The sequence below is a fragment of the Poecilia formosa genome, unplaced genomic scaffold (assembly GCF_000485575.1).
Source record: "Poecilia formosa unplaced genomic scaffold, Poecilia_formosa-5.1.2 Scaffold48, whole genome shotgun sequence".
Lineage (NCBI taxonomy): Eukaryota > Metazoa > Chordata > Actinopteri > Cyprinodontiformes > Poeciliidae > Poecilia > Poecilia formosa.
The window spans coordinates 2,634,597-2,661,038 of NW_006799987.1; the positions used below are offsets into that span (position 1 = coordinate 2,634,597).

Below are 26,442 nucleotides of genomic sequence, written 5' to 3' on the forward strand. Positions count from 1 at the left end.
CCACAGTCGTCCCCAGAACAGAACATTAGGTGGCGATTATTCAAGCAATCAATTAATCACGATTAATCGATTCAGTCCTATCTAAAAACTGCTGTTCAGCAGTTTCGGGGATTTGCAAAGCTGGTAATTGTTTACGGTGCTTAAAGCTGAATGTATATGCAGAACTTTAATGGCTGGTTGGTTTTGTATTTTAAATGTCAACATGGGAACAAAAGGCATGGAGTGGAGAAGTGCAGCCATTGTTTGCTGGATAAACTGTCACAAAGCTGCAGCTTTTCCTGCAGCTGCACCGATCTCCATGTGGGTCAGGGAAGTCCTGTGCCCTCACGATCCTGTCTGATCCAATCAAAGCGAGCCTGCAGGGATTACCCTGCTGCCGCTAGCAGAGACGGCTCCCCTGACTCACCGCGCTGTAGTAAACGCACGGCGACACTCGCGACCCCGCGCCGGCTTCACTTCATCAACGCCTTCAAAATGATGTCGTTTTTCTTTGCCGCATTCACAAACCACACTGAGCAGAATAAAAACTCAGCTCAACTGTCCAATTTTGTTCAACCTACAGAAGCATTTTAAGCCTCCTAAAAATAAGTCGCCGTGGTCTTGCGTCGCTTAGCAACAACCCCCGAAGCTGCACTGCCGTTCAACTGCTGCGACTGTGTGACCGAAGTCTGAGTGAGGATTTCCTCGGTGAAACTCCCGGCTGATGAGAAGCTGTCACAGGAGTCAGAGAGTCGCCGAGCCGAAGCAGCCGGTGTCGAGTTATCTCACGATCACGACCCGGTTCGGTTCTGAGAAACGGTACTGGAGAGCAGGAAGCAGCCGAGGTGTGAGGCTGCAAGAGGAAGTTGCACTCTGTGTTTTTACTCATCACAGGCGGCAGCTCTCCTGCAAAAGCTGCAAAATGAATCCAATTAGTTCAAAGGTCAAACCACGTCCAACTGCAAAAACGCAGAAGATAACCAAGAATGTTGGTCTAGTTTCTAATGCAAACATCTCGGCACACATTGATTAAGAGGATCGTTTCACTTTAACAAGTCGTTTTTATAATGTTATAAGGGAAATAATTGCTGAAAAGTTACTTGTACGTTAGTTTTGTCTTATTTCAATTTATGAAGACATTTGTACCAGAAACTAGACCAAAGTTTCTTGGTGAGGTTTTGTGTAACTTCTAGAAAACGTAATTTCTAAGGATACAATCTTAAAAGTGTTCTCAGTTAGCCGTTTTCTGAAGGCCTTTTAATGTAGAGTTGCTGCTTTGTCACCATTTTCAGTCTTTTTCAGCATCAACATGTATCATTTAAAGAAAAACTAACAGAAAAACTCGGGTTCCTCCACTGAGTTTGGTGCCTTTTTTTAAACTGACTGGTTGAAAGCCAGAACTTTTTGTTTTGTTTTTAGGGCTGGATCCATCAAATGACACATGAATCCAGATGGCAGTGGTGGTTTTCTTGATATCAGGCTTATTTTAAAGAGATAATATGGACCCCTCCCACAGCTGCAGCCATCAGGCCTTCTGAGGGGAAATGTGGGTTTTTACCAGTTCAGTCTGTGATTATCTGGAGCACAAGGTTCCCGGAGTTACATTAACGTAAAGTTTTAGGCTGATGTGGTTGGACGGATCTGCTCCCAAACTGCCCGGGAATAAAACACCATCTGATTGGTCACATGTATAGTAAACATGATCAATGTTCGTAGGAAGGTCACAGATGTGATGTTGGTCATGCAGAAAGGTCTGCAAAGGATGGCTGTAGTAATCGATTAATCAATTGCTCTGATGATTAATTGGGTATTCAGACGATTAATCGGATAAAAAAACTTGCACATCCTGCAGATTTATTTGTTTGCTCTCTTTTCGAAACGCATTAAAAGTTGCAAGTAAATAAATGCAATTCATCTAAGTAAGACAATAAATATCTTATTGCAGCATTTCTTTGGTGAACTCTTGCTTATTTGAAGCAAAGGATGCATTTGCAGCTAAACGCTTCTGACATTTGATCTGGTCTTTTTTTTTTCTTTTAATTTTTGGATGAATTAATTGGAAGAAAAGGGTCCTTTAAAAAAGATTTTTCAATGGAATTTGAACCAGATGAAACTAAAACTGCCCCTTGAGGAGTTCTGGGTTGAATATTTTTTTACCGGAAAAGGTTTATTTTTTTTACTTTAAATACAAAATGTAGAAATCTGTACAGTTTTGTTTGATTTCTGCCCTGAGCTTGGCGTTCTTTGATTATGTATACTCCAGTTAATGATTAATCAAGTTACTTTAGCTGACGATTATTTCAACAACCGATTAATCGTTTTGGCCTCACGTAAACTGAACCTACAGTCCTGCAGCTGTTCTAATTTAAACTGCGGCGATGTAAACCGAGTCCCGGCTTCACTCCGTTAGCCGTCCTGCCTGCTGTTGAATGATGGCTGCTTTGCATGCTGATTTGCCTTTGAATCCGTTTCACTCACTCTGCTGGTTGAAGTCTGTGAATCATAAAACCATAAAGGCCCGGCTGCGCTGTGGAATGTGTGACCAAGCTGAACTTTGGTAGCGGGGGGGTGGATGTTACTGCATGGGTCGTCAACAAGCAAACATGCTGCTCCTCGTTCTGGAGGCCTCACAGAACAACCTTATTTTTGCAACTTGGAATGCAATCGCAACTTTATCCAGCTGTAAACATTTTGCATAAATATTCGGTTTTTACTGTTTTAATTACAGTTAAGGAGAAGACTTGGTGAAGGAGAGACTTTATACGCAGCTACTGCCAAAAAGTCAACACTCATCGTCTGACTTGGCGCTGCTGAAGGAGAAGAAGCAGCAGCTGATGCAACAACCACAGAGTCACAAAAATGTTGAGGTTGCCATGTTCATTCCTGCTTTCCTTTCTGGGGAGCAGGAAGGAGGGGGAGCTAAAAGCGCCACTCTGCTTTGTTTTTTCATCAGACAGAAATGAAGAAAGCCTGAATTCAAGCCAACAGCCGGGGTTGGGAGTCAGAGACGCTCCAGCTTCAAATCCTGAAATATATTTGAACTAAACTCCAGTTTTTTTGATGTTTACTCCATGATTTGAGATTTTACAGAAAACTGAGTCAAGTTTATTACATAAAGCATTTCAGCAGGAAAGGTGCTTCACATGAGGGAAACGTAAAAACAACAGACATAAACCTAAAAATATTGGAATGCCATTAATAACTGGAAAACTATTAATTTTAGTCTTTAATTTTAGCTCTAGACCGGTGGATTTTTAGCCTTTTGTAAGGAACTGTGTTTCAGCAGTTCTGCAGTTTCTGGAAGTTTATTCCAGATTAGAGGAGCATGTAATCTGAACCAGCGGTTCCCTGGTTTTATTGAGAACCAAGCAGCAGCGTTCTGCAGTGTGGCTAAAGATGAACACATGGATGAGTTTCTCTAGATCTTTAGTCCTCTAATCCTGGAAATGTTCATCAGCCGACTTTGTAACCGTCTTTATGTTGCTCTGAAGGTTCAGGTCAGAATTCAGCCTGATCTCTGGTCTCCAGCTGTAATACCTGAAGCTGTATGGTAACTTATAATCTGAGCTAGTGGCAATCTGTATATTAAATGGGAGGAGTCCCAGGATTGAACCTTGGGGGATCCCACATCGGTTTTCTCAGCTTTGATAAAAAAAGTTACTGTCTGATATTTGGACTTTGTTTGAGATTGTCGCCTACATTTTTCCATTGCTTAACACCAGAATACACAGAAACGTTAAGATTTTAAACTTATATTCCCCTCTTGCATTGTATCCTCCCTCACGGTCCCCAAATATTTTCTGGTAATTGTCTCTCTTCATAATAATTGCTGACTAGTGAGAAACGATATAATTTTGACTGTTTAAAAAGTGGATCAGTGTGTTTGATTATTCTTTTTTGCAGAATAAGTGTGTTGAAGTTTTATGATTGACTCTGAACAGTTGATCTAAATATGGCAGAATAAGTGACATTAATTCTCCAGATACCAGAGAAAATGAGGAGTTTTTCCTCCTAACTGTGGTGGATGTGGGTCAGGTGGGCAGTCGGTCATTTCCCTGGACGCTCCTCCTGCGTGTCAGCGGGGGGCGCACCTTGCCGGCCTCTTACATCACTGTTGTCGCGGCGACCGCCACTTAAATCTGCTGCCTTATAAGGTAACAGTGCGGCAGGCGGGTGGAAAGGGGGAGGGGCAGGAAGAGGCTGTTAATGTGACAATGCAGCTTCTGCTGCCGGGCAACTGGGCCAGCCTGCAACTCCCGTCCAACCGCATTTTCTCCAACACACACAAAGATCCGACTGTTTCCTTTTACTTTCCTCCTCTTTGATTAAACCAGATGAATAATCAGATGTTTGGGATTTTTCTTTCCTCCTTGTCTTTGGAAATACTTTGGCCCTTTGTTTGCTACCTTTGTTTCTCTTTGAGGTGTGTGCACATGTTGGCTGTCATCACAGTCTGGGAGTAAGCAGCCCTGCCCAGTGTGAATATTTCAGTTCGAATGCTTCTCATACCCAACGTGCAGAAATAACCAAGCAGGTTTTAGTTTTATGCTTTACTTTCTTTTTGCTCTTTTCTTCTTTCTGTACGCTGGAACGCTTTGACACTGTTCTGGTCTTGCTGGTTTGTAGATGCATTTCTACCTAAGGGTTCATTCACACCGGCTCCGTTTGGTTCACTTTGATCCAACTCCAGTTTGTTTGAGTTTAAAACCATTTCAGTCGGTGAGGTGTGAAGGTGAAATTGAACTGCTCCGCCTGAAAACCTCCGTTTGGACTGGACACAGTTTGAATGCATGTGTGAAAGCGAAGTGGACCATAGACCACTCCAAAAGCAGGAAGTGGACTACAACACAGGGCATTCTGGGTAAAATCAACCAAAGCAAATGTGCTAGTCTAGCAGTAACAGGAGAAATGACTCCTGGCTTTTTACCAAAGACAAAAAAGAAATCCTACATCCTCTAAAATCTGACGCAACTCCTTTTAGTTAAAGCTTCTTCAGAGGTTTACATGTCGTTTCCTTCAGCGGTTCTTGTTGCAGCGCCCCCTCAGGCGAGGAAGGAAACAGGTTGCTTGGTTGGTTTGACTCAGCGCAGCTGAAAATGTAATAAAAGTTGCTCTTTTGGTCCCAAATCAAACCAAATTTACCAACTACCAGGTGTGAAAGCAACCATAATATGTTTTAGCATCACATCTGTAGATGAACTTATGTTTACGGTTCATGCGTTGCTCTTTTTGCCTAATTTAATACTTATTCTACTTACAGAGACTTTTACTGGAAAATACACTAAAACAGGTTGGAGTCATAAAGTGTACGGTGTCCAAAGTGGAACTTGGGGTCGTTTGGTGGCATTAACAGGCGATTACCTCCTGAGCTGCTGACATGTCTGACCTCAGTGTGTGGAGGGAGTTTTCCCAGTTAGCCATGTGTAGTTGGCATTTGCATGCTAATGTTAGCTGTTAGCATCCTCCTTTCAGTTGAGGCATTGGTGCATTAAGATAAAAAGTATATTTTCCTCACATTGTAGAAATTGCTATGTTCTGGCATTGTTGGTTGCTAGCTTTAGCTTGCTAATGTTAGCTAATTCACTGAAAATTTCCTTTATCTCTTGAAAGTACTTTTCCTTCCTTTGTCTTAAATTTGTATAACTCTAGATGTTTTTGACATTAAAAGTCAGCATTGGGTTGCTAACGTTATCTTTAGCTATGTTGGCTAGTTCTGGGAGTTGCACATCGTTTTCTAATTTTACAGGAAAATGGGAAATAAGTTAGTTGAAGTTTTGAATGCTGCTGCAAATGTGAGCTATGTGCTTAATGAGTCAGCCATTTCTACACTGGAAACAAGTTTAAGGCTACAAAACTTGAGTTCAGCAAACGCAACTCATGAGTCATCAGGTTGAATGAAAACTTGTATCCTTTACAACATATCTGAGGCATTTTCTCTGAGATTAAATTGTACACGTTCACAAACGGAGGTTAATTTCTTTCTCAGTTCTGCTCTCAACACAATTACTTCAGCTCTTTAACCAACAACTTCCTCTTTCTGGTTTCAGATGGTTTTTATCAGTCACTCATGAAAGAAAACTGACGTTTAAACTTTTTAAAAACGGAAGCAGCGCAGTTTGGCTGGAGCAGTATCGCAATATGCCCATTTTTAGAGTTTGAGCCTCTAACTGTTGTTTGTTTCTCAGTAAATGAGTGTTTTCATTGTACCATTATGAGTTGCCGATTTCAGTTCTGAGTAAAAGCACATCAGCTCCCATTAATCTCTACTGGTGTGCCTTTCAGACGCCACCCAGATTAACGTTATTCAATCAATCAACTTTATTTGTGCAGCACATTTCAGCAGCAAGGCCTTTCAAAGCGTTTTACCTCAAAATACGAAGTCATAGAAGACAGTTAATTAACGAAGAATTACAAGTGCCATTGATGCTCATTGTTTCAGTTATTATGGTTCAAAAGCAACTCTAATCAGCTGGGTTTAGATTTAAATTCACTCGGTGATTCAGTTGTTTTGCAGTTTTCTGGAAGTGTATTCTGGATTTATGGTGCACAGAACCTGAAAGCTGCTTCTTCATGTTTGGTTCTGGATGCAGAACCATGTTTGGCAGCGTTCTGGATCAGATTGATTCTTTTAGACAGACCTGTAAAGACACTGCTGCAGTGATCAATGAGACTAAAGATAAACGTATGGAGGAGTTTATGTTGCTCTTGCTGAGACTTTATAAATGTTCTTCAGGTGATAGAAGGCTGACTTTGTAACTGTCTTTATGTGGCTCTGAAGGTTCAGGTTCAGCCTATTCTCTAGATTCCAGCTGTAATAATTAAAGCTGTTCTGACTCCGAAGGTCCAGTCGGTTGGACTAAATGCGACGCTGTTTTAATCCAACGTTGCAGTAAACGGCTCGGCGTCGCTCTCTGTCCGAGGCGGTTTGGGTTAAACAGGTGATTTTAATGCTGTGGACGATCAGCACGGAGCGACGTAAACAGGCCAAATGACTTTCACATGTCAGTAAATCAGGTTTCCAGAATTTCTCAGCTCTTTGGCAGCGGCAGACATCTGGCAGTCAGAACATCGCCTGATGAAAAACATGTGCCGTCACCAAATACATTTTCATCGTCATTCGGATTCTTTCTCTTCTGTCACTGACTCAGTGGCAGTTCTTACATGAGTCACTTCCAGCTTCAAACCTTTTTTTTTGTCTTTCACAATAAAAACTTCAAGTAATCTGTATAAATCTGTTATTCTGTGATCCTGTGCTTCGCTAAGGAGGTAAATTACCTACTTTTTGTTGCACCAGTCCATCTTAATCAGCAAGATAATTGTAGTTTAAATCACCGCTGCGCTCCTGTGCAACCTGATCTTTATGTGTTGGGGATCTAGATAATAGTCTGCTTTCTAGCAAAGGGTGGCTGGTTCTGTTTTCTGCTGCCTAATCTGATGAACAGAACCAGAGAACCGACTCGTAGCTCTGGAAGGATTCAGCCAGCGGTTTTTCTAACAGCTGACTCCTGCAGCTGCCAACTGCTATTAGCGCCTGCCAAACTCCTGATCTGGTCGATGCAGAGGCACGCTCACGCGGAGGAACGTGTGTGTGCTGTAATAACGGTGACCTCAGCTCATTCAGTGATTAAACCGTTCTGGTTTCGTAATGGGAGGTCAAGCCGACGAAGGAAAGGGAACACCGCTTTGGCTACTGGAGACGGCCGGAAAACAGCTGGAAACGAACAGAATGAGTAACTGAAAGGGTCGGCTTGTACGTCAGGGAAAGGCAAAGGTCAACCCAGGAGAGACATTCGGTAAACGGTCACTGGGTACCAAACTGTCTCCTTTTAAGTGAACGTCAACCTGAACTAAGTGGACATATCTGCTGTCAGAGCACGCACTGAAAAAACACAATATTACCAAGTATTTTTGGTTTAGTTTCTGATGCTTTGGAAATAAACCAAAACTAACTTACAAGTAAGATATAGGAGCTTGTTTTAAGTCAATAATTCCTTAATATTGACAAATAAATGCTGGTTCCATTGGCAGATTATTTCACTCAACATGGGGAAAATATTGCAAACTGATTTATCTGCCAATGGATCAAGAACTTTTACATCTGTATTAAGGAATTACTGACTTAAGAAAAGATCCTTTATCTTGCTGAAAAGTTACTTGTTTTCTCATTTCAAGTGAATTAAAAAATTTGCATTAGAAACTAGACCAAAAATACTTGGATAGATTTTGTGGTTTTTGCAGTGCATCAGAGGGAATGGCTGCTTATAGGGAAGAAAAATGACATGAACATAATCTCAGCCTTGTGTTTCTCTGGGTGCAGTCTAATGGCAGAAACCAGGTGTTAGTCGCACCCTTTTTGGTCTCTAGGCAATGTTCTGGGATTATTATCTTTATAACAAAATGTTCATCACACTCCCAGCTGTACTACAAGTTTATGATGACTAAGTGCAACTTGGTGACGTCATCTTTTCAACTTCACTAAAGACGCTTTGAATTCCTGTCGGCGACTTTGACTGATTCTGACTTTTCCTTTTAGAAATATAAGAATATGTGAAAACATTCAGAATATTTTCCTAGCCTTTCAGTGATGGACAGTCATTTAGGAATAGACACAGCCGTCCATGTGAGAGCAGTCGCTTTAAAACTGGGCTATAAAACAAAGACCAGATAGTTTTAAGTCTTTAGCATCTTCCTCTGACTTCATTTTAACATGCTAACATTAGCATCATAACAGCTAGCTTAATGTGTAGCCATTTCAACGGCTCACAGTTGAAATAGTTACCAGGTAGTTTTATTACCTGACATTGTAAACTAATAGTATGAATGGAGCTGAAACGGATTTAGTTTGAGAAACAAAGATGTGGTTAAATGGTCGTTAGCATTGGTAGCATTTCTAGCTAGCAGTGTGGATTGATTGGTGCTTATAACTTATAATGGTATCATAATGATTACAAATATGGACTTAATGTGAAAACTTGTGAAAGAAAACTGAGCCAGCTGCGTCTACAGATGGTTAAATTGGAAATGTAGCTCATGGTTCACATGATTTATAGCTGCTTTATTAACTTTGTGCTAAACTGATTTAAGTATTAAAATGAACACAAAAAACATGATTATTAGCTTGACGGGCATTTAGTGTGTGTGTGTTAAACTTTTGATTTAGTAGCTTTTCAAAGAGATGGCTCAGTAATCTGTAATCACATCATTATGTTGAAGTAATCAGTACCAAAGTTCGGTCGCTGTTTTCAGTTTTAAGCAAGTCTGGCTCTATTTTTAGTTTCTTTTCCTGAGCGACTTCTACGTACATAAACACGGCTCAGAAATGCAGAAATGTTTTCCTTTCTGCCCTCGCCCCCAAGGCCGCCGGCTTCCTCCTGAACGCAGCCTGTTCACCTCTCATCTGGAGTTTGCATTTCTTCCTGACCTCACTTGGCTCTCTGCACGAGTCGGATTGCTCCTTTGACTCGCAGCAGCGCGGCGCTCTTTCATGAACTTCCCCTGCCCTTTCGTTGTTGGGCTCAGTCAGATGTGTCATGATTGGACAGGCTGTAAACGCTCAGTTTTACCAGCTTTCCCTGCTTTCATGTTTGACGTCTTGTACAGTGGGATTCATCTGCCACATTCCTGGGGAATTAACATGGACATCCTCCACCCCCTCTGCTTCCTGTGCCTCTGAAACACAGGAAGTGGAATACTTAGCAGTCGATTGGCTGAGGAGGGAAAAAGTGATGGCTTGATACGAGACGCCAACATTGAGCTCAATATGTTGACTGTGAGTTGGAACAGCTTTTTAAAACTGGTTACAGCTGCTGCACCAGACCTTTAACTAGACCTGCTGAGGAGATGAGCAGGAAACTGATTTAACCATTTTACAACCCACTGCTTGGACAAAGATTTTTAACCCTCGTCTTTGAAATGGGGCTGAAAACCTTATCACAATATTCACGTTTCATATCAGTCTATTGATAATTATTGATTAGTTGTTTTTTTTTAAATATCTGAAATAATTACCAAACTGGTGGCGTGACCTTTGCCCTTTCACCCAGTTTTCACTCCATTCTTTAGTTTTTTATTTTTAAGCAGTTATGAGGCAAAGTGGGGAAACTTGAGACTGCTTCTGCACTAGTTACTAAGCGGGTTGTTGCTAGGTAACCGAAGTTTGGGGGGAACTTGAAACTGCCTGTTGCCAAGCAGGTTGTTGCTAGGCAACCGAATAGTGAGTGAGATGGTTGATTCCACCAGCCTAGCTTATCTCTGTGAGAGCACGGCTAAAGTCTTTCCTCTGCCTACGTCTCCCAGAATGCTGTGCGGCTCAGTGAATATTCTATCAGATGATTATCTATTGACCTTGTTCATGAATTGATCACACATGAAAAAGTGTGATCAACTAATGATCAGTTGCCTCATTGTAGATCCCAAAGTTTGCAGCTTTTATTTTTGATAAGAGTATATCAGTTTGTTTTTGTATTATCAATTAGATTATTATTTTGGTAACTTTTTCTTTTTAAAACGCTTGCTGTACTCAGCCAAGTTTAACAAATTTAATCAAAAGCAGATTTAGGTCTTTTGATGAAAACCCACCGGATAGATGTGGTCACATTTCCCAGGACATTAAACAGAACAAAGTGGTTATTAAAAGACAAATGTGTGCTGTTGTACATAACATTATGCATTTTTTCATCAATAAAAAGTAAAAACTCTCCATCTACTTTAACCACCTGATCATGTTTAAATCATTCCAGGGGCTTCAAATGGCCCCCGTGCCGCACTTTGGACACCCTGACCTACAGTTACAGGGGCATGCTTTCATTTTAAACTGTTTGTAATTTAGCACATCCGTGTCAATATTTCACAGTCTGCAGATGGTTCATCTGAACCTGACTGACTGCTTGTGAAAGGAGACAAACATCGGAGATGAAGGTGATGATGATGATGATGATGGAATGAGGAAGGAAATGAGGTCTGAGTTGTAGAGAAGGATGCATCGAAGGGGGCTGGAGGGAGGAAGAGCATAGCACACATTCCTGGCGTCGCGTTGAGCAGAGCTGACGTAAATGCAGTGTGAAAAAGCGAGGCGTTTGATTTGTTCGGAGACGGGTGGAGTCTTCCCCACAAGACGGACGGCAAAACGTGTTTCTGCCGAAGAATCGACCGGAGGAGGGAAAGTCACATCTGGAAAGGATTAATAGTAAAAGTGTGCAGAAAGAAGTCTGCACTTTGTTTTATGTCCACAAATATCAGAGTTTGGTAGCAACTAGTTACATTTACTCAATTACATTTACTTTAGCAACTTTTTTGAATAAAATTTCTGGATTCTCTACGTTCTGAATAAAAAACAAACATGTTTTAACCAAAACTTCAGACACACTTGCAGTTTTTTTTTTTTAGCTTCATAAGTTTTTTTTTTTACTGAAAGAAACTGATTTAGAAGAATTTTTTTGCTTGATTTTATTTTTTGTTTCTAATATGAATAATTGTAATATAACAATTTGATCAGTTACTCAGTACGTATAGTTTTTACACAATACCTTTTTGCTCATGAGTACAGTTTTTGACTTCTCTGCCTGTTATAACCAGTGAATGTTCAGTCAGCGGAGTTTTAAAGTGTCTCGTCTTTTTATTTGGTTCCAGGAAGACTTCCTGTGTTTCACTAAATTCCCTCATGCTTCAATCTGCCACAGAAAAATTCAGCTGACGACAGAAAACTATTTTTATTTAAACACGCGGACATGAACACAAATCAACTTTCTCTTTTGAGTTTTATTTGTTCAAAGCAGTTCAGATTTACTCTTAAAAGGAGATTTTTGTTTTTGTATGGAGAGTCAGCAGTGCCAAATTACAGTAAATTTTTTAAATAAATGTCATTAACTTATTAAACCTGAAAAAATACAGAACTACAATAAACATAGTTTGAAATATGAATTATAGTATAGCTGTTCCTGTACTGAAGCACAAAATGAGTAAATTTAAACGATATAAACTCAGTGGGCGGGATTAGGGGAGATCCTGATGTCTGATTGGCTGCTTCAAGCAGCAAGTCAAAACAACTTCTTAGAAGTTTGTTACCACTGTCAATATTTTCTCTGGAAGTGTGGAAACAACTTCAATAAATCATTTATTTACTACAAACTGTCTCTAGCTTTGTCTGAAATAGTTCTATTGATTTCTCCAGGCTTAGCTGATGTTAGCCCCGCCCACTAGCTAACACCAGCTAACGCTTTCGCGTGAATTATTAGTTATTTTAGAGCAAGGCTGGAGTTTCTCACCAAGAGTTTTTTGTAAATGTATTGCAACAATTTAAACATTATTGAAGCTGTTTCTGTGCTGTACAGTACAGATTTTGACCTCAGACTGGGAGGAAGTTGTCTTTACTTGCGGTTTGAAGCAGCCAATCAGACGTCAGGGTCTCTATAAAAGCAGCTCTGACCCCGCCCACTGAGGTGGATGGACAAAGTTGACAGTTTTAGTTGATTCATGATGTCCTTCAGCACAGGAATGTTGATGTTTAGTTTTCTAAAATTAAATCACTTTATTTAAATGAGGCATATATTTTAATTCTGTATTTATTTCCAGTTTTATTAAATTAATGGCACACTTCACCCTCCGTAGTTCCCCATGTATTGTTCTCGCTCTGGGTGGTATTTATCCTCCCTGACTCCTCAGCTTATTGCCACCCTGTTGCACTCATTACCTCCTTAAGGAAGTTAGAAAGGTGGTAACTTTAACTTCAGTTTTTACTTCCTCCTTAAAAGCTGCAGAGCCTTTGTGATCCTGCATTCTTTGAAGGATTAATATTTCTAAGCTCTTGGTTTCCTGGTGAAAACGGTAAAAAGTAGTTGCTTTGTTGAGCCTGTTATCACAAAGTGGATTCAGTTCGCCAGTGAAAATCTTCTGCCAGATATTTAAATTCTCTGGTCCGACGTATCAACCCAACGGGCCGAGTGAAGAAATGGACGCGAGGTTTCTGCGGTGGACAATGTCAACACAGTTATGCAACATCGGACTGAGAGATATGGAGTAAAGCTGCGTTGCCCAAGTCTCAGCCGGTTTCTGTTGACACACAGCAGCGAGATGTGGCCTTGTGTTCTGGTGAAATACTCATTCTTGGTGGGGAAAAGGCCACAAATATGGCTGACATGAGCTGGAGTTCATCCTGGATACGGCAGGGATGTTTATGCTGCGAACAGAGGAGGGCAGAGAACCCAGAAACTACTCGAGTAAGAGCAGAACCACTTCAACATGAGTTTCCTCACGTGAAAAGTGGCAAGAAATTAAGTATTTGGTAAGAAGTCTACTCAGTACTGAGTAACTGATCAAATTCAATCATTTGATATTTAAAATGACATCATTAGACGGACAAAAATATAAAGTTAAGTGGGAATTTTGATATTTTACGGACAAAAATTCATATAAATAAGATAAAATGTTTCAAAATCAGTTTTTTAGTAAAACACTTATGAAAATGTTCAACTTTTTAAATTTCTGAGTTAAAATTTCCACTTAACTTCATATTTTGGTTTAATTATTGATCATTTGATCAGTTACTCAGTATTTGAGTAGACTTCTTACCAAATACATTTTTAATTTGTGTAAAAATATGTTGAACAAAACAAAATCAGGGAAAAAAGTTTTTCCTAATCAGTTTCTCTCAATAAAAAACTGAAACTTTAACAGAAACTGCAGGTCTGTGTCTGTCTGGTGAATTTCTGGTTAAAACATGTTTGTTTTTCATACAGTGGGTAGGAAACCCAGAAATTTTACTCAAATAAGAGTAATGATACGTCATAATAAAATTATTCAGACTATGGAGGAGTACAAATACTCCTAAAAGTAATTTTTTTTCGTAAAGTTAGTGTAAATGTAAGGGGTTACTGGAGGACTCTGGTTCTTGGTGAGTGTTGTAAACCTTATTCAGTTTTTAAGCCATTTTCTCGCTGATCCTGATGTAGACTAGACGCTCGCCGTGGTCATCGCAGCGTTTTGACCCCTGGCGGGACTCGGCGACCAACAAAGGCAGGAAGAGACTTGAATGAATGGAGAAATGGCCGCTGCAACTGACATTTAGCCTTTCGTCTAGTTTTTCCTCCCACCCTCATTTCCTTTCTCTCTTTATCGTTTAAACCTTTGAGTTGTGGAGAATGAAATGCTAATTTGTAAAATCTAGAATGCATCATGTAAGCAGTAATGCGAGATTAGATGTTTTGTTTTATGGACCAAGTTGGTATTTTCCAAAAATGAAACTTGGGATTCAACTACTGTAGCATTTTTGGTTTGCTAGCTTGAAACACAAACAATTTCTACTCTACAAGATGTTTGCATCAGATTTTTGCTGTTTTTTAAAAACTTTTGGACAGTTATGATGTGCAACCATGGCAACAAGGAGGTGTTTTTACAACCTGATGTCAAAAGCTAAAATAATACCTGAGCTGCAAACCCAAAGCTGAAAAGGAGGCTTCATGCATTCAGAGAAAGAAGTTGTTCAAGTTGACTTTTCCACTGGTCGTATTGGGCAGGGATCATATCCCCTACTCCAGTGTCGCTGTAGCCATTCAAGATACATTTAAAGAGGAGCAGCGAAAGCAAATGAGGTGGATTAGCTGGGCTTGCTAACAACTGCTAGTTGTTGAATAATGCTAATCTTTTGCTGAATGCTTGCAACCATCTGCCATTTGCATTGGTATTTTCTTTGTTCTTGGTGAATTATTTTCCCAATAGTTCACATTAGGATATTTGCCTAAACAGGCTAGTTGTTCCCTTTACTGCTTCATTCGTGCTAATCTTTACTGTCTTTGTTACTTTTAAAGTAATTAATGTTGTGATTAGCCTTAGCATTCAGTGTAATCCAGTATGTCATTAGCTTAGACATGCTAGGTGTTAGCTTCTCAATGCTACTAGTTGCATTAAAAAGGTTAATCGTTAGCATCCTGATGCTAATAATCTAGTTTGTTGTTTCACTTGACATGAAAGGTGTTAGCTTAATGCTAACCTGCAGTCCAGGTCAAATTAGTTGCTGGCTTGTGATTGGTCACTGCCAGGTGCTTTATCAAAACGGCGTGATGATTGGTCCGTAGAGAAAATATGAAGCCTCTTTAAATTGAACAATAATTTAAATGTTTTTAACTTTTCTGTTTGGTGAACTCAAGTGTCAGCAAATTATCTACAAATATAAAATTAAATCTGAACAACTTCTAACATTTAACAAGAGATAAAACAGTTGTAATGTTTAAAATGTAGAATATATGCTTCAGTCAGCATATTTTTATCACGCTGAAGGATGAATGTTCAGTTCAAACAGCAGCCATAACCATCACTGTTTACAACCAAAGCTCCAATCAAGAAGCAGCTGCTTTTTGTAGAAACGACCAGAATAGCAGTTCAGACTTATTCCCATTTGAAATGGCTGGTGTCTGGTTAATTTTTTTTTCTACACAGTAAATGTTTGACAAGAGGAAACTATTTGTCAGATTAATCTGATGGGAACGCCCAGCCATGATGAATAATGCAACCTTTACAGAAAATCCTTCCCAAAAATCTGCTTTAAATCCAGGTTAATTCAGACAAATTAAATGTCACATAAGGACGCCGTTCAGCAGACCTTAAAGTCGAACAGTTAAAATCCTGTTTGTGCACTACAAAAACACAAAATCTTACCAAGTGTCTTTGGTCTGGCTTCATCAATTCTTCTCTCTGCCAAATTTTTACCTCACTTTGGACACGCTCCTAGATTTTATTGAAAAGTTACTTGTACGTTTGTTTTATTGATTTCAAGTTAAGTAAATATGTTTGTACGGTAAAGCAGATTAAAAAATACTTGGTAAGATGTCTTTTTTTTTTTTAGTTTTTCACTTGAAGATACAAAAACGTGACACAGACTAGGACAAAAAGTCATGTTGCCCTTTCCAGCTGCAGTTATCTCCATATTTTCTCAGTCATTTCCCCTCCAGTTCTTTCCTTTTGTTTCTGTTTGCTGCTATATTAAGGCTCCTCAGTGAGCGAGGAAGCTTGTTGAAAACAGTCTGTGTTAAGTTGTTGACTCACATAATGGTATATCTGAGGGGCATTAGGCCGGCCAAGAAGTACACAGCAATTACGCGTGTGTGTGTGTGTGTGTGTGTGTGTGTGTGTGTGTGTGTGTGTGTGTGTTTGCTCCAGACTACCTGTCAGCACACGAAGCAGGAGCAGAGGCCCCCTCTGTTTCTGTGTTTGTGCACACATGTTAATGATCACCTGTCCAGACTTGAGGAGATAATGAGACCGGAGCAACCCCTGCTCTTCTGTGGGGCGTCGATCTCCCCGCTCTGGGTCGCCGCCGCTCCTTGTTTCGGCCTGCTTGTTTCTGTTTTAGAGGATTTTTATTGTTTTTCTCTTCTCCTTCCTAGCTGTCTGAGTTGTGCAGATGTGAAATTGCGCCGCCTGCCCGGTTGGGCCTGCGGGGGACGGTGTCCCGTTCCTGCACTGCTGCTGTACAGTAGCGAGCTGCAGATCTGGTTACGCCGCCGTCTGAATGGGCCAGCAGGAACCCGGCTGTGAAATCCACACCGCGCTGAGAAAACACAAAATCTAACCAAGTATTTTGTTTAGTTTCCACTGCAAATGTCTTGGTACACTTGAAATAAGACAAAGCTAACTGATAGAAGACCTTTCAGATATAGGAACTTGTTTTAAGTCAATAATTCCTCAGTAGTGATGAGTAGTAGTTCACTTATTTCACTTATCAACCCCTTGCATGTTGTTGTTTTACGTCTGAGAATTTTGCGCATGCGCACAACGCTGGGGGACAAAAACTCGATTCTTTTACTCGCCATCCGTAGCCGCGCTGCAGCGGTAGTACCGCTAACTAAATGAGCCCTGGAGACAAAGAAGTTATTAATTTAATGCAGAAAAACAGTTAAAGAACAACTCAAAACCACTTTTCTTGCTCTGTATGTCGGCTACGCTACACAGAGACTCGTTGCAGTAGCAACTGACAACAACGCCACTTTGTTTCAGGATTCAACAGCAATAAACACTCAAACATTTCCCACATAAAGAACAGAACATTCAGTTTTATGATTTTTAGGCTTGGTTTTTGTTTTGTGATTAGTAATACGTGATTAGCTAATGCTGCTATTAGCTAAGCTAACACAGTGGTAGATTAGCTAATGCTGCTATTAGCTAAGCTAACATGGTGGTAGATTAGCTAATGCTGCTATTAGCTAAGCTAACACAGTGGTAGATTAGCTAATGCTGCTATTAGCTAAGCTAACATGGTGGTAGATTAGCTAATGCTGCTATTAGCTAAGCTAACACAGTGGTAGATTAGCTAATGCTGCTATTAGCTAAGCTAACACGGTGGTAGATTAGATAATTTAAACACCTGCTCTACTGATGATCTGTCAGTTTATGTTTAGGTCGCTTTTTTTTTTTTAACTGAAATGAAACACTGAACTCCTCATCACATCTACGTTAGTGTTGTCTTGGTCAAGCTAGCATAACTGAACTACTTCACTCTCCCTTGCTATTTTTTTAATTAAAACCTTTTCCTGACCTCGTTATCTGGTTGTCATAATGTTGACAATTGGTAGCGAAGCACTGCATGCATTTTTATTTTATATATCAGGCATACATTTAAAATTTAGCATTGTAGTGACAGCTAAAACCAATGCTAGTCATCGTTAGCCAGCAGCTAGTGAGGAGATGGGGTAGGATCAGGCTGCACCCGGTCGGTAATGTGGGGAAAAATGTCATCAGTGAAATAATCTGCCAGTGGAACAGGAACTTTTTCATTTATATGAAGTTATTATTGACTTAAAACAAGCTTCCTTTCTTGCTGAAAATGTATTTATTAGTTTTGTTCTATTTTAAGTGTACCACAATATCTGCACTACAAAATAAACCAAAATACTTGATAAGATTTTGTTTTTTCACGCAGACCTTTTATTAGATTTAACAATAACCAGATAATTACAGTAAATTTCTGTTAAAATTTTTTGTAATTTGTGGTGGAATAAGATGAAACATTAATAGTAATTTAATTTCCCAGCACAGCCCTTTATTTAATCTAAGAATAGGAGCGCTGCAGCCGGACCAGACCGGACCGGATGCTGGACTCCTTGGTTTTGGCCTGGTGCAGCAGCAGATCCAGTCCAACTTCCTTGAGGTTGCTCCTCCTGCCAAAACGTCCATATAAAACTTTTACTGTCGCTGCTGTTCTTGTTTTTAGTTTTCAAATTCCTCGATTTTGGTTTCAGTGTTTACTCAGAGCTGAGCTGCTGCAGCATAAAACGGTGCAGAAGTTTGGTTTTAAATCACTTTTAGGTCACAGTTAGTGACCAGTCTCCTCTGCTGCTTCTCTGATTCTGTGTTTAAATTAATACAAAGACGGGCAGCGGACTAAAGAAGTTGGGATCCAACATGGAACTTACTCTGTATGTTACAGTTTATCTGTTGAATCAAAGAACATTTTTATGCCTCGGTGATCCACAGTGCTGAGATTAAAGGCTCAGAAACTCTTAAAGTTATCTGGTGATGAAATTTGACTCTTAAAAAGCAAACAAAGATATTCATCTCCACTTGGTAAGCAGTAAGCAGGCCTTGAATCAGTTTTTTTTAATTGGCTCTAGTGGCCTTTATTTGACTGTTAATTGACAGGAAAGTGGGGAATGAGAGAAGGGGGAAGACATGCAGCAAAGGTCGCCAAGGCTGGGAATCGAACCTGCGACAGCTGCGTCGAGGACTAGGGCCTCCATATGTGGGTTGTGCTTAACCCCTGCACCACAGCACAACCAGGCCTTGAATCAGTTAATAGAGGAATCTCTGACTTATAATTAGGGCTGAAACGATTAATCAGATTAATCAATCATTGAAATGGTTGTAATGTAATTTAGTAATTGATTAACTGGAATATAGAGACTCAAAAAAGACAATTTGCTAAAACAACAAACTCAAAGCAGTAATTCTGTACAAATGATGCATAAATTTTACATTTAAGATGGAGAAAAAAAACAACCTTTCTCTGTTTCTGTTGAACCCAGAACTCCTTAAGTGGAAGTTTTAACTCCATCCGGTTCAAATTCTTTACAAAAACATCTGTTAAGCACCATTTGTTACCCAATTATCAATTGATTAATCAAAATAATCAACAAAATAATCTGCAGCATTAAGCTGAGTGGAGCAAAAGTATTGTTAGGAATATCTTTTATCTGCAGATTCATCCTTTGCTACAAATCGAACCGTTCTCTACAGGAATGCTGTTGCTGCGTTTTAGGAAACAATGATTTTTATTTCAGAAATTTGTTTTGTATCTTTTAATGTTTCAAATACAAAACCAGCTTAAGTGGTCAATAAGAAATCAGCAGGTTTTGCCAGTTTTATTTGATTAAAATACTTCTGTTCATAAATCACTGAGCAGCTTAAAGATCTGCTGCTGTTGTATCAAACTTCCAGACCTCTCAGGTCTTCAGGTTCTGGTCTGCATCCAGAACCAGAACCAAACATGGAGTAAACTTCCAGAAAACTGCAAAACACCCAAAGCACTGACATCCTAAAGTCCCATCTGTGTAGCACTGCTTTTGAACCATAAACTGGAACGTTGACCAACATATTTGACGTGTATTGATGATTTTGATGACGGTACTTGACAAAACATTTGATGGTTTTACTGTTGGTGACAGTAGGATGTGTTCATGTTTTCATGATGTAAAGCTGCTGGAATGTGCTACACAAATTAACTTGATTGATTTTGTAATCGTTTCTGAATCGATTCATGATCCTGAAAATCAGAATCAAATCGTGGGAAAATGTCGTCCATGAAAGAGGCATATTCCCCAAAAACATGGCGTTCCCACACGGCTCCTGACTAGACGAGGTGCTGACGATGGTTTTTAGCTTTTCATGGTGCAACGCTGAAATTTGCAACACAAACAAACTTGATTGATCGACGGGCTCCAGAGACGTCGGTTGCTGTTTCTCACACCTCCACTGGCAGCTGGCGGCTGGTTGAGCTGGTTTCCAGCGGGGCAGGCGGGTGCAGACCTGCATCCAGGTGAGCTCAGCAGAAGAGGGGAGTCGGTTGGTGGCAGATTCCCTCAGAGGACAAACCAGAGCGCTGCAGGCCTCAGAGCACCATCCAGCGCAGAGGATGCGCTCCAACATGCAGCCGCTGCATGTCGCATTCCTCAAACCAGTGGAGGGTGATGTCACAGCGCCGGTGCCGGGTGGGTCGGGGCCATCCAGCTTCCTGTGAGCCGCTCTGAGGGTTTCATTTTAGCCGATTGCAGCGAGAAATTAAAGCAAAGTGAAGTTTAACACCAAGAACAGTAGGTCTGCCATCGATTATTCTAGTGATTAATTATTCTGATGAGTAATCGATTAAAATCTCTGAGCTCCAGGGATCCAGTAGAAGCTCAACGCATGGATGAGTTTGTCTAGATGTTAGTGACTTAGTGCTGGAAATGTTCTCCAGGTGACAGAAGGCCAACTTTGTAACCGTCTTTATGTGGCTGTGCAGGTTCAGGTCAGAGTCCGTCATTACGCCCAGATTTCAGGCCTGGTCTCTAGTTTCTGGTTTCCTTCTGGGCTGAGTCAGACCTGGTTTGAAGGACTTCTTGTGGAGAAGTGTGTCGCAGTTTGATGTCGGTGCATCAAACTGCTGATGAGCTCATCGGTGTGTAACAGGGAGGAAAAACGGGCGTGTGATCCACAGAAAGCACGCACCCTCTGCTGCCGTCATGAGAAGATCTCCAGGCGTTGTGCAACAGCAGCTTTCAACCTGGCTCATTCTTTCCAATCCTAGAAGGACACACCCTTATCTCTCTGAGAGTGTGTGCGTGTGCGTGCGTGTGTGTGTGTGTGTGAGTAGGGGGAATGGGTCGCTAACATACATGACTTGTGTGCAGCCTAAACACGGCAGATGGGTTGAGAAATTGGGTGTGGGACTAATTAGTGAACTTCAAGCATGTGGCAGGTGTGAGTAGGTGGTTGGATTTTTGTGACTAGAGTACATTCCTGTTCAAGGAGTGGAGTGTGTGTGAAGTATGTGTGACGGACTTTCAGGGGTGTGTCTGCTCTGTGGTGTGTTTTTCTGCCTGGTTTTGTCTCTTTAATCTGATATCAGTCTTATCTGTAACCTTTGACCCCATCAGATCAGAGAGGAAGTGGATTAGGGGTCAGGTTTGTTTTAGACTAAACGGGCGATCCCAGAAGGATTTACGGTCATTTTCAGGAAAACTAGGAGATCCCAACTTTTCTTAAAAAGAAAAAAAATAAACTTTTCACAAAAAATCTGATGCGATTTAGTTCCACAAGTTCTCAAACGTTTTATTAAACTTTAGCGTCATTAACGTCAGACATGGATCATAATCCTGCACCAGAAGAACAAGCAGCAAATCTGGACGTAAACGATGTCTGAAAATTAGAATTATGAAATTATGAAAGCCGTTTGTCAGTGAACGCATCACAGACTCTGAGCTCGACTCCTCAGGTTTCTCTGCAGTCGAGGCCGTTTCTGTTGGCGGCTCACTTTCCACTTTGGAGTCGCTGAAACACTCATGATGATCTGTAAATGATGAATCGAGCAACAATCTTAGTTTTTTCTGATTTAGCATCATGACTAGAGCTGCCATAAAAAAGATTGAGCAATCGATTATCCTGGCGAGTAATCGGTTAAAAAAAGCACTTTTTCTTTTAACCACTCAAGTTTTTTATGTAAAATCAAAAATGGATTAAAAGATGCATTTAAACAATTCAGTTCTTTTTAAAATAAGAAAATAAACATTTAATTTAAGCTCAGGCCTTTCTGCTTGTGTGCTAAACAGATTTATTTTAATATAAAAAATGCTGAAATAAACCAGATTAAGCCAAAACTGAGAAGTTTAATAATGGATGGAAGATTGAACTTTACAAAAATGTGTTTTGTACAGTTTTAGTTTAATTACTGCTCTGTGTCGACAAACTGCCTTTTAAGTTTGTACACTTCAGTTAACAATAATTACTGAATTAGTTGATTTCAATAATCGATTGTGATTAACCGATTAATTGTTTCATGATGCTGTGGGATCTGTGCTCTGAGCATCTGGTGAGGATAAAATCTGTGTCCCAACGTATAAAAGGAAAATAAAAATGCCACTTCGCTACCTTTTTATTTTAGAAACGCTCGCAGAGATTTGACCCAGTTTCATCAGAACCTTAAATGCTATGTGAAAGTTTTCCTCTTCTTCCTCTCTACAAATGTAGCCTCTGCAGCTGTTAACCCAGCAGATGAAGTCATGTGACCTGCAGCTCGTTGGTCCACAGCGAAGCAGCTTAATCCTGCTGGAGGAACTTCAGGTGTCTAGTTAAAGTTCACTGATGTGGAAAACAACCAGAAGTAAATGATTTTATGAGGCGGCTACAGCCTGATGGAAGCAGCAGTTACCTAAGAGCTTCACGCTCTGAACCGTCTTAACACTCAGATCCAGATTTGCTGTCCTTCAGCTCGTTATCCTTGGCTGAGGTCAGAGGTCACGGCGCCAACACTCGGTCAGGTTAAACAGGATTCACCGGTTAACTCTTAATGCAGCCGATTAAATCTAGCAGGAGGTGAACACGAGCAGATTCCCTCGAGCAGAGCCGGCGTTTTGAGCGGGATTGACCGTCGTAAAGCAGATGGATCACATGATGAGCTGCGTATGAGGGATGACGGCACGCCAGGGTTAAAGGTCGCAGTCGCATGCTGCACCTGTTGCTCGGCTCTCCTCCCTCTGCCGACCCAAACGGGCCGAAGCGGAACGAAACACGGCAGAAAATCAGAGCTTTTCCTTCATGTTTCACTTGCAGCCACAGATCCAGAACGGGACGGATGATGAGACTCAGGATCTGATGAAAACATGTCCGCCGTTTGGATCATCCTGCAACACGCTGCAGGTCTCCGCCTGTCTGGAGCTCTGCCAGAAAAGTGAAGATTACAACGGCAGCTTCAGCAGAGATGCACTTTGGGACAGAATCATGTTTTTGCTCTTTAATGGACGACAGAAACACGAGTCTTAAAGTGTCTAGAGATTTGATTCAGAAACCATTTTGAAATCCAGTTTGTGTCGCACATTTCAGCAACTTTACATCATCATTAAAATTATCAATACACATCAAAAATGTCTGTCAATATTCCAGTAATTATTAATGAAAATACTTTAAACAGCTGCACTTTTAGCTTTGATTTAAAGGAACTCAGTGTTTCGGCTGTTTTGCAGTTTTCTGGAAGTTTTCTAATCAAATAGTTTAGAGATTCTGTTTAAATAATGTGACTAACGAGACCATTTAAAACATTTCTATAGGGTCTCGCACCATCAGTTTATATTTAAACAAAAATAGGTTTGTGCATAAAATCCTCTAACTTAAATTGGCAGCTTAGCTTAACAGTCAGAATGATTGACAATACATGCAGAGGGAGAGTTGATGCGTGATGTGCAATATACTCAGAGACTTACGACTGAAAAATGGATTTTTGAGTCTATTCAGAATTACCAGGATTAAGAGTTTTGATTCTCTATAGATTCTTTAAAAAAAAAAAAAAAAAGACAGTTTTGATGCATCTCAGCTTTATCTGAGAAACGCTGTACTAGGCAAAGCATCAGTTCCTGACACCTTGGGGTTCAACGCTCTAAACAGTACAAACGATTAATCGTTTGTACTGCTACAAAAATGTAGCTTAGAAAATCCACAACCTTTTGAAAAAGCTGCCAGAAATCAGTAATTTTCTCGAGCAGCAGTCAGAGAATCGCGGCGACGTGGTGGAGGGACTGTTGATCCAGTGTGGGAGCAGCTCTGCATGCTCAGGCTTGTTGGGCTTTAACGGAAATCACTGCAGCGCCTCAGAAATGTTGCTCTTACAGTAAGGCGCTGTTACGTCTGCACAGGAGGCTTCATAATGGCTGGGTGTGTTGAGCGGCTGCAGGGAGGCTGAGCTCTGCTGGGTTTGGTACGAACGCTGACGTTGGACGAAGGACAAAGGATCTGCTCACCGTGGCCTTCAGCTGCAGGAAAACAAGCGTTAACAAGTCCCAAATGTTCTTATGCATACATGTAGGAGTTCACAGGTAGATCTGGCTGCAAATGAAACACTTTAACCAAAGGCTGAAACGATTAATTGTGATTAATCGATTATTAAAATGGTTGTCAACAAATTTAGTCAAAAGATCAAAAAGCTGACTTTACTGCACCCAAATCAGATTTTATTTCATTTATTAAACTTGGCTAAATACGTTTTAGCACAGAAACGAATAATTAGATAAATTGTGATTAATCGATTATTCACTAAAGAAATATGTTGCGTTTTATGCAATAAAAAGTTTTATTTATATTAAAGGAATATATTTCCATATTTCAAAGTATTTCTAATACTGCATACAAAAGCTTAAGTTGTCGAATAAAATTTCTGCAGAATGTGTCAAACTTTTATCTGATTAATTGAATATTTTAACGATTAATCGATTTACTAAAATAATTGTTAGTTGCCTCCCTACTTCAGCCATGAGTGGAATATGTTGAACAACTTGATCTTGATGTGTGAATGTTGCAGGAAACTGGTTTTGCTCAGTAAAATTCAGATCAAAATTAAGTAAACAGTCAATATTCTGCATAAAAACAGGGATTTATGAAAATCTTCATGTTGATGAGATCCAGACACGAACCGGAAAGCGTTTTTCTTGATGATAAATTGGACTTTTTTAACAACTCCAGCGAGGTGATTAATGCATCTTCACCGATTGTCTGCAACTTCCTGTCACTGCAGCGCCACTTCCTGCTGCATTGTTGCCATTTCTGCGCGTCTGTGGCAGGCGGACCATTGTCCTGCTGCCGCTGCCCACTGAAAATCCCTCCACCCTCCTCTTCCTCCGGCCGCTCGTAGACAGACAGGAGAGAGAGGCTGGACTGCCGGCCCTCTGGGGGAGGGGTCTCTCACACACACATGCGTGCGCACACACACACACACACACACACTCGGTGGCTTTGGGCTGAAGGGTGCTATTATCCAGCGGGCTCAATGGGCGCTTTGTGCCGCCGGCCCAGGGGGACCGTGGGCAGAGGGGCGGAGCGGCCAGCAGCACCCTGTCATAATGTTTTTCAACAGGAGGAATTACAAACATGGCGGGGGGGCGAAGGTGTTTTTATTCTGGGAAGCCAAACCCAAACACTAAATGAGCTTTTTAAAACTGAGTGAGCAGAACGGTTCTGTTTGAGTCAATTAGCTGTAGCTTATAAATAATTTAAATGTCGGCATGTCTAGAGTCATGATCTGCTGCCGGTTGAGGGCCTTGTTCTGTTTCTGACCCGGTTTGGGTCACATGGCGTCTCGTCAACATTTTTTATTAAATTTCTTTGAGCAACCTGTTCCCCTCCTGGCCTGTGGGGGCGTTTTTGGTTGTATGATATAACATTTGCTTTATTTATCTGGAACAGGACAGAAATGATTCTTAGACAACTGGCTGCATATTTTGCTTAGACTTTTAAATCTAAACTAAAATGTTATTTTTAGCAGTTTTTTTTTAAACCTGGAATAAAAGCTGAAATGGGGTTTTTCCTTCTGTATTTCCATGCGTTTCTGCTGCAGTGTTACGTTTGCAAGGTTTTCAAGCTTTAAATGATTTTTGGGGAGAGGAATCCTGCGGCGCTTATCGTGTGTTTGGGCTGATGGATTTATTATTTTTGAATCGTGTCGTGACGAGGCTCCGGCCGTTCCACGAGCTGCCTGAAAATAAAATGATTCAAAACACATTTTTTCAGGAATGCACAGCAACCATACAGATGTTTTTGTTTACTAGATTACGAATCAAACCGTCTGGATCCGTTTGCTTCTCTGCAGTGGCGTTTCTGTTGGTTTATCGTTTCTGTTGGTTTATCGATTTTGTTGGTCTATCGATTCTGTTGGTTTATCGATTCTGTTGGTTTATCGATTCTGTTGGTTTATCGATTCTGTTCAGCTTAAATGATTCCAGAAGCTGATGCTTGGTTTCAGCTTTAATTATCCAAGATTCCCTCTGTTCTCTTCACTGGTGTATTGAGGTCATTATAGACCTCAATACACCAGTGAAGTGTATTCACTTCACTGGTGTATTGTAAAAACATGAACATTTCTGAGATTAATCCAAAACTTTTAGTATTTTATTTTCAACTTTCCCAGACATTTACTCCTTTATATTCTTACTTGCCGTTTCCTGATGTTGGTTAAATGTTTGTTTCTGAGTAGTCAGATTGTCGTGAAATGAGGAGGATAATTTTTATTCTGTTTTTTGTTTAGACGTTCACGGCGTGGTGCAACTCCCACCTGAGGAAAGCTGGGACGCAGATCGAAAACATCGAGGAAGACTTCAGGGATGGACTCAAACTGATGCTGCTGCTGGAGGTCATCTCAGGTCTGTTCTGCCGGACCGGGGACGGGACTGGGGACGGATGGGTCGGTGGACAGGTTGACGGACGGACGGGTGGGTGGACAGACGGACGGGACCATGGACG

At 40.7% G+C, this 26,442-nt stretch overlaps 1 protein-coding gene and 1 long non-coding RNA gene across 7 annotated transcripts in view; one reads left to right on the plus strand and one right to left on the minus strand.

The window, feature by feature from the left end:
- The window catches only part of LOC103138327 (alpha-actinin-4), a 61,790-nt gene that overhangs the window by 12,269 nt on the left and 23,079 nt on the right, over positions 1-26,442 (plus strand). For all 6 annotated transcript variants that reach the window (XM_016671696.1, XM_016671693.1, XM_016671694.1 and 3 more), the window contains exon 2: positions 26,228-26,342. In XM_016671696.1, the coding sequence (XP_016527182.1) occupies positions 26,228-26,342 (115 nt within the window). The remainder of the gene's footprint in view (positions 1-26,227; positions 26,343-26,442) is intronic.
- Positions 2,093-10,183, minus strand: LOC107836310 (uncharacterized). The gene is made up of 3 exons (XR_001662187.1): positions 10,100-10,183; positions 7,150-7,155; positions 2,093-2,104 (listed from the first exon to the last, which is right to left on the minus strand). It is a non-coding gene; the product is annotated as an uncharacterized LOC107836310 (long non-coding RNA).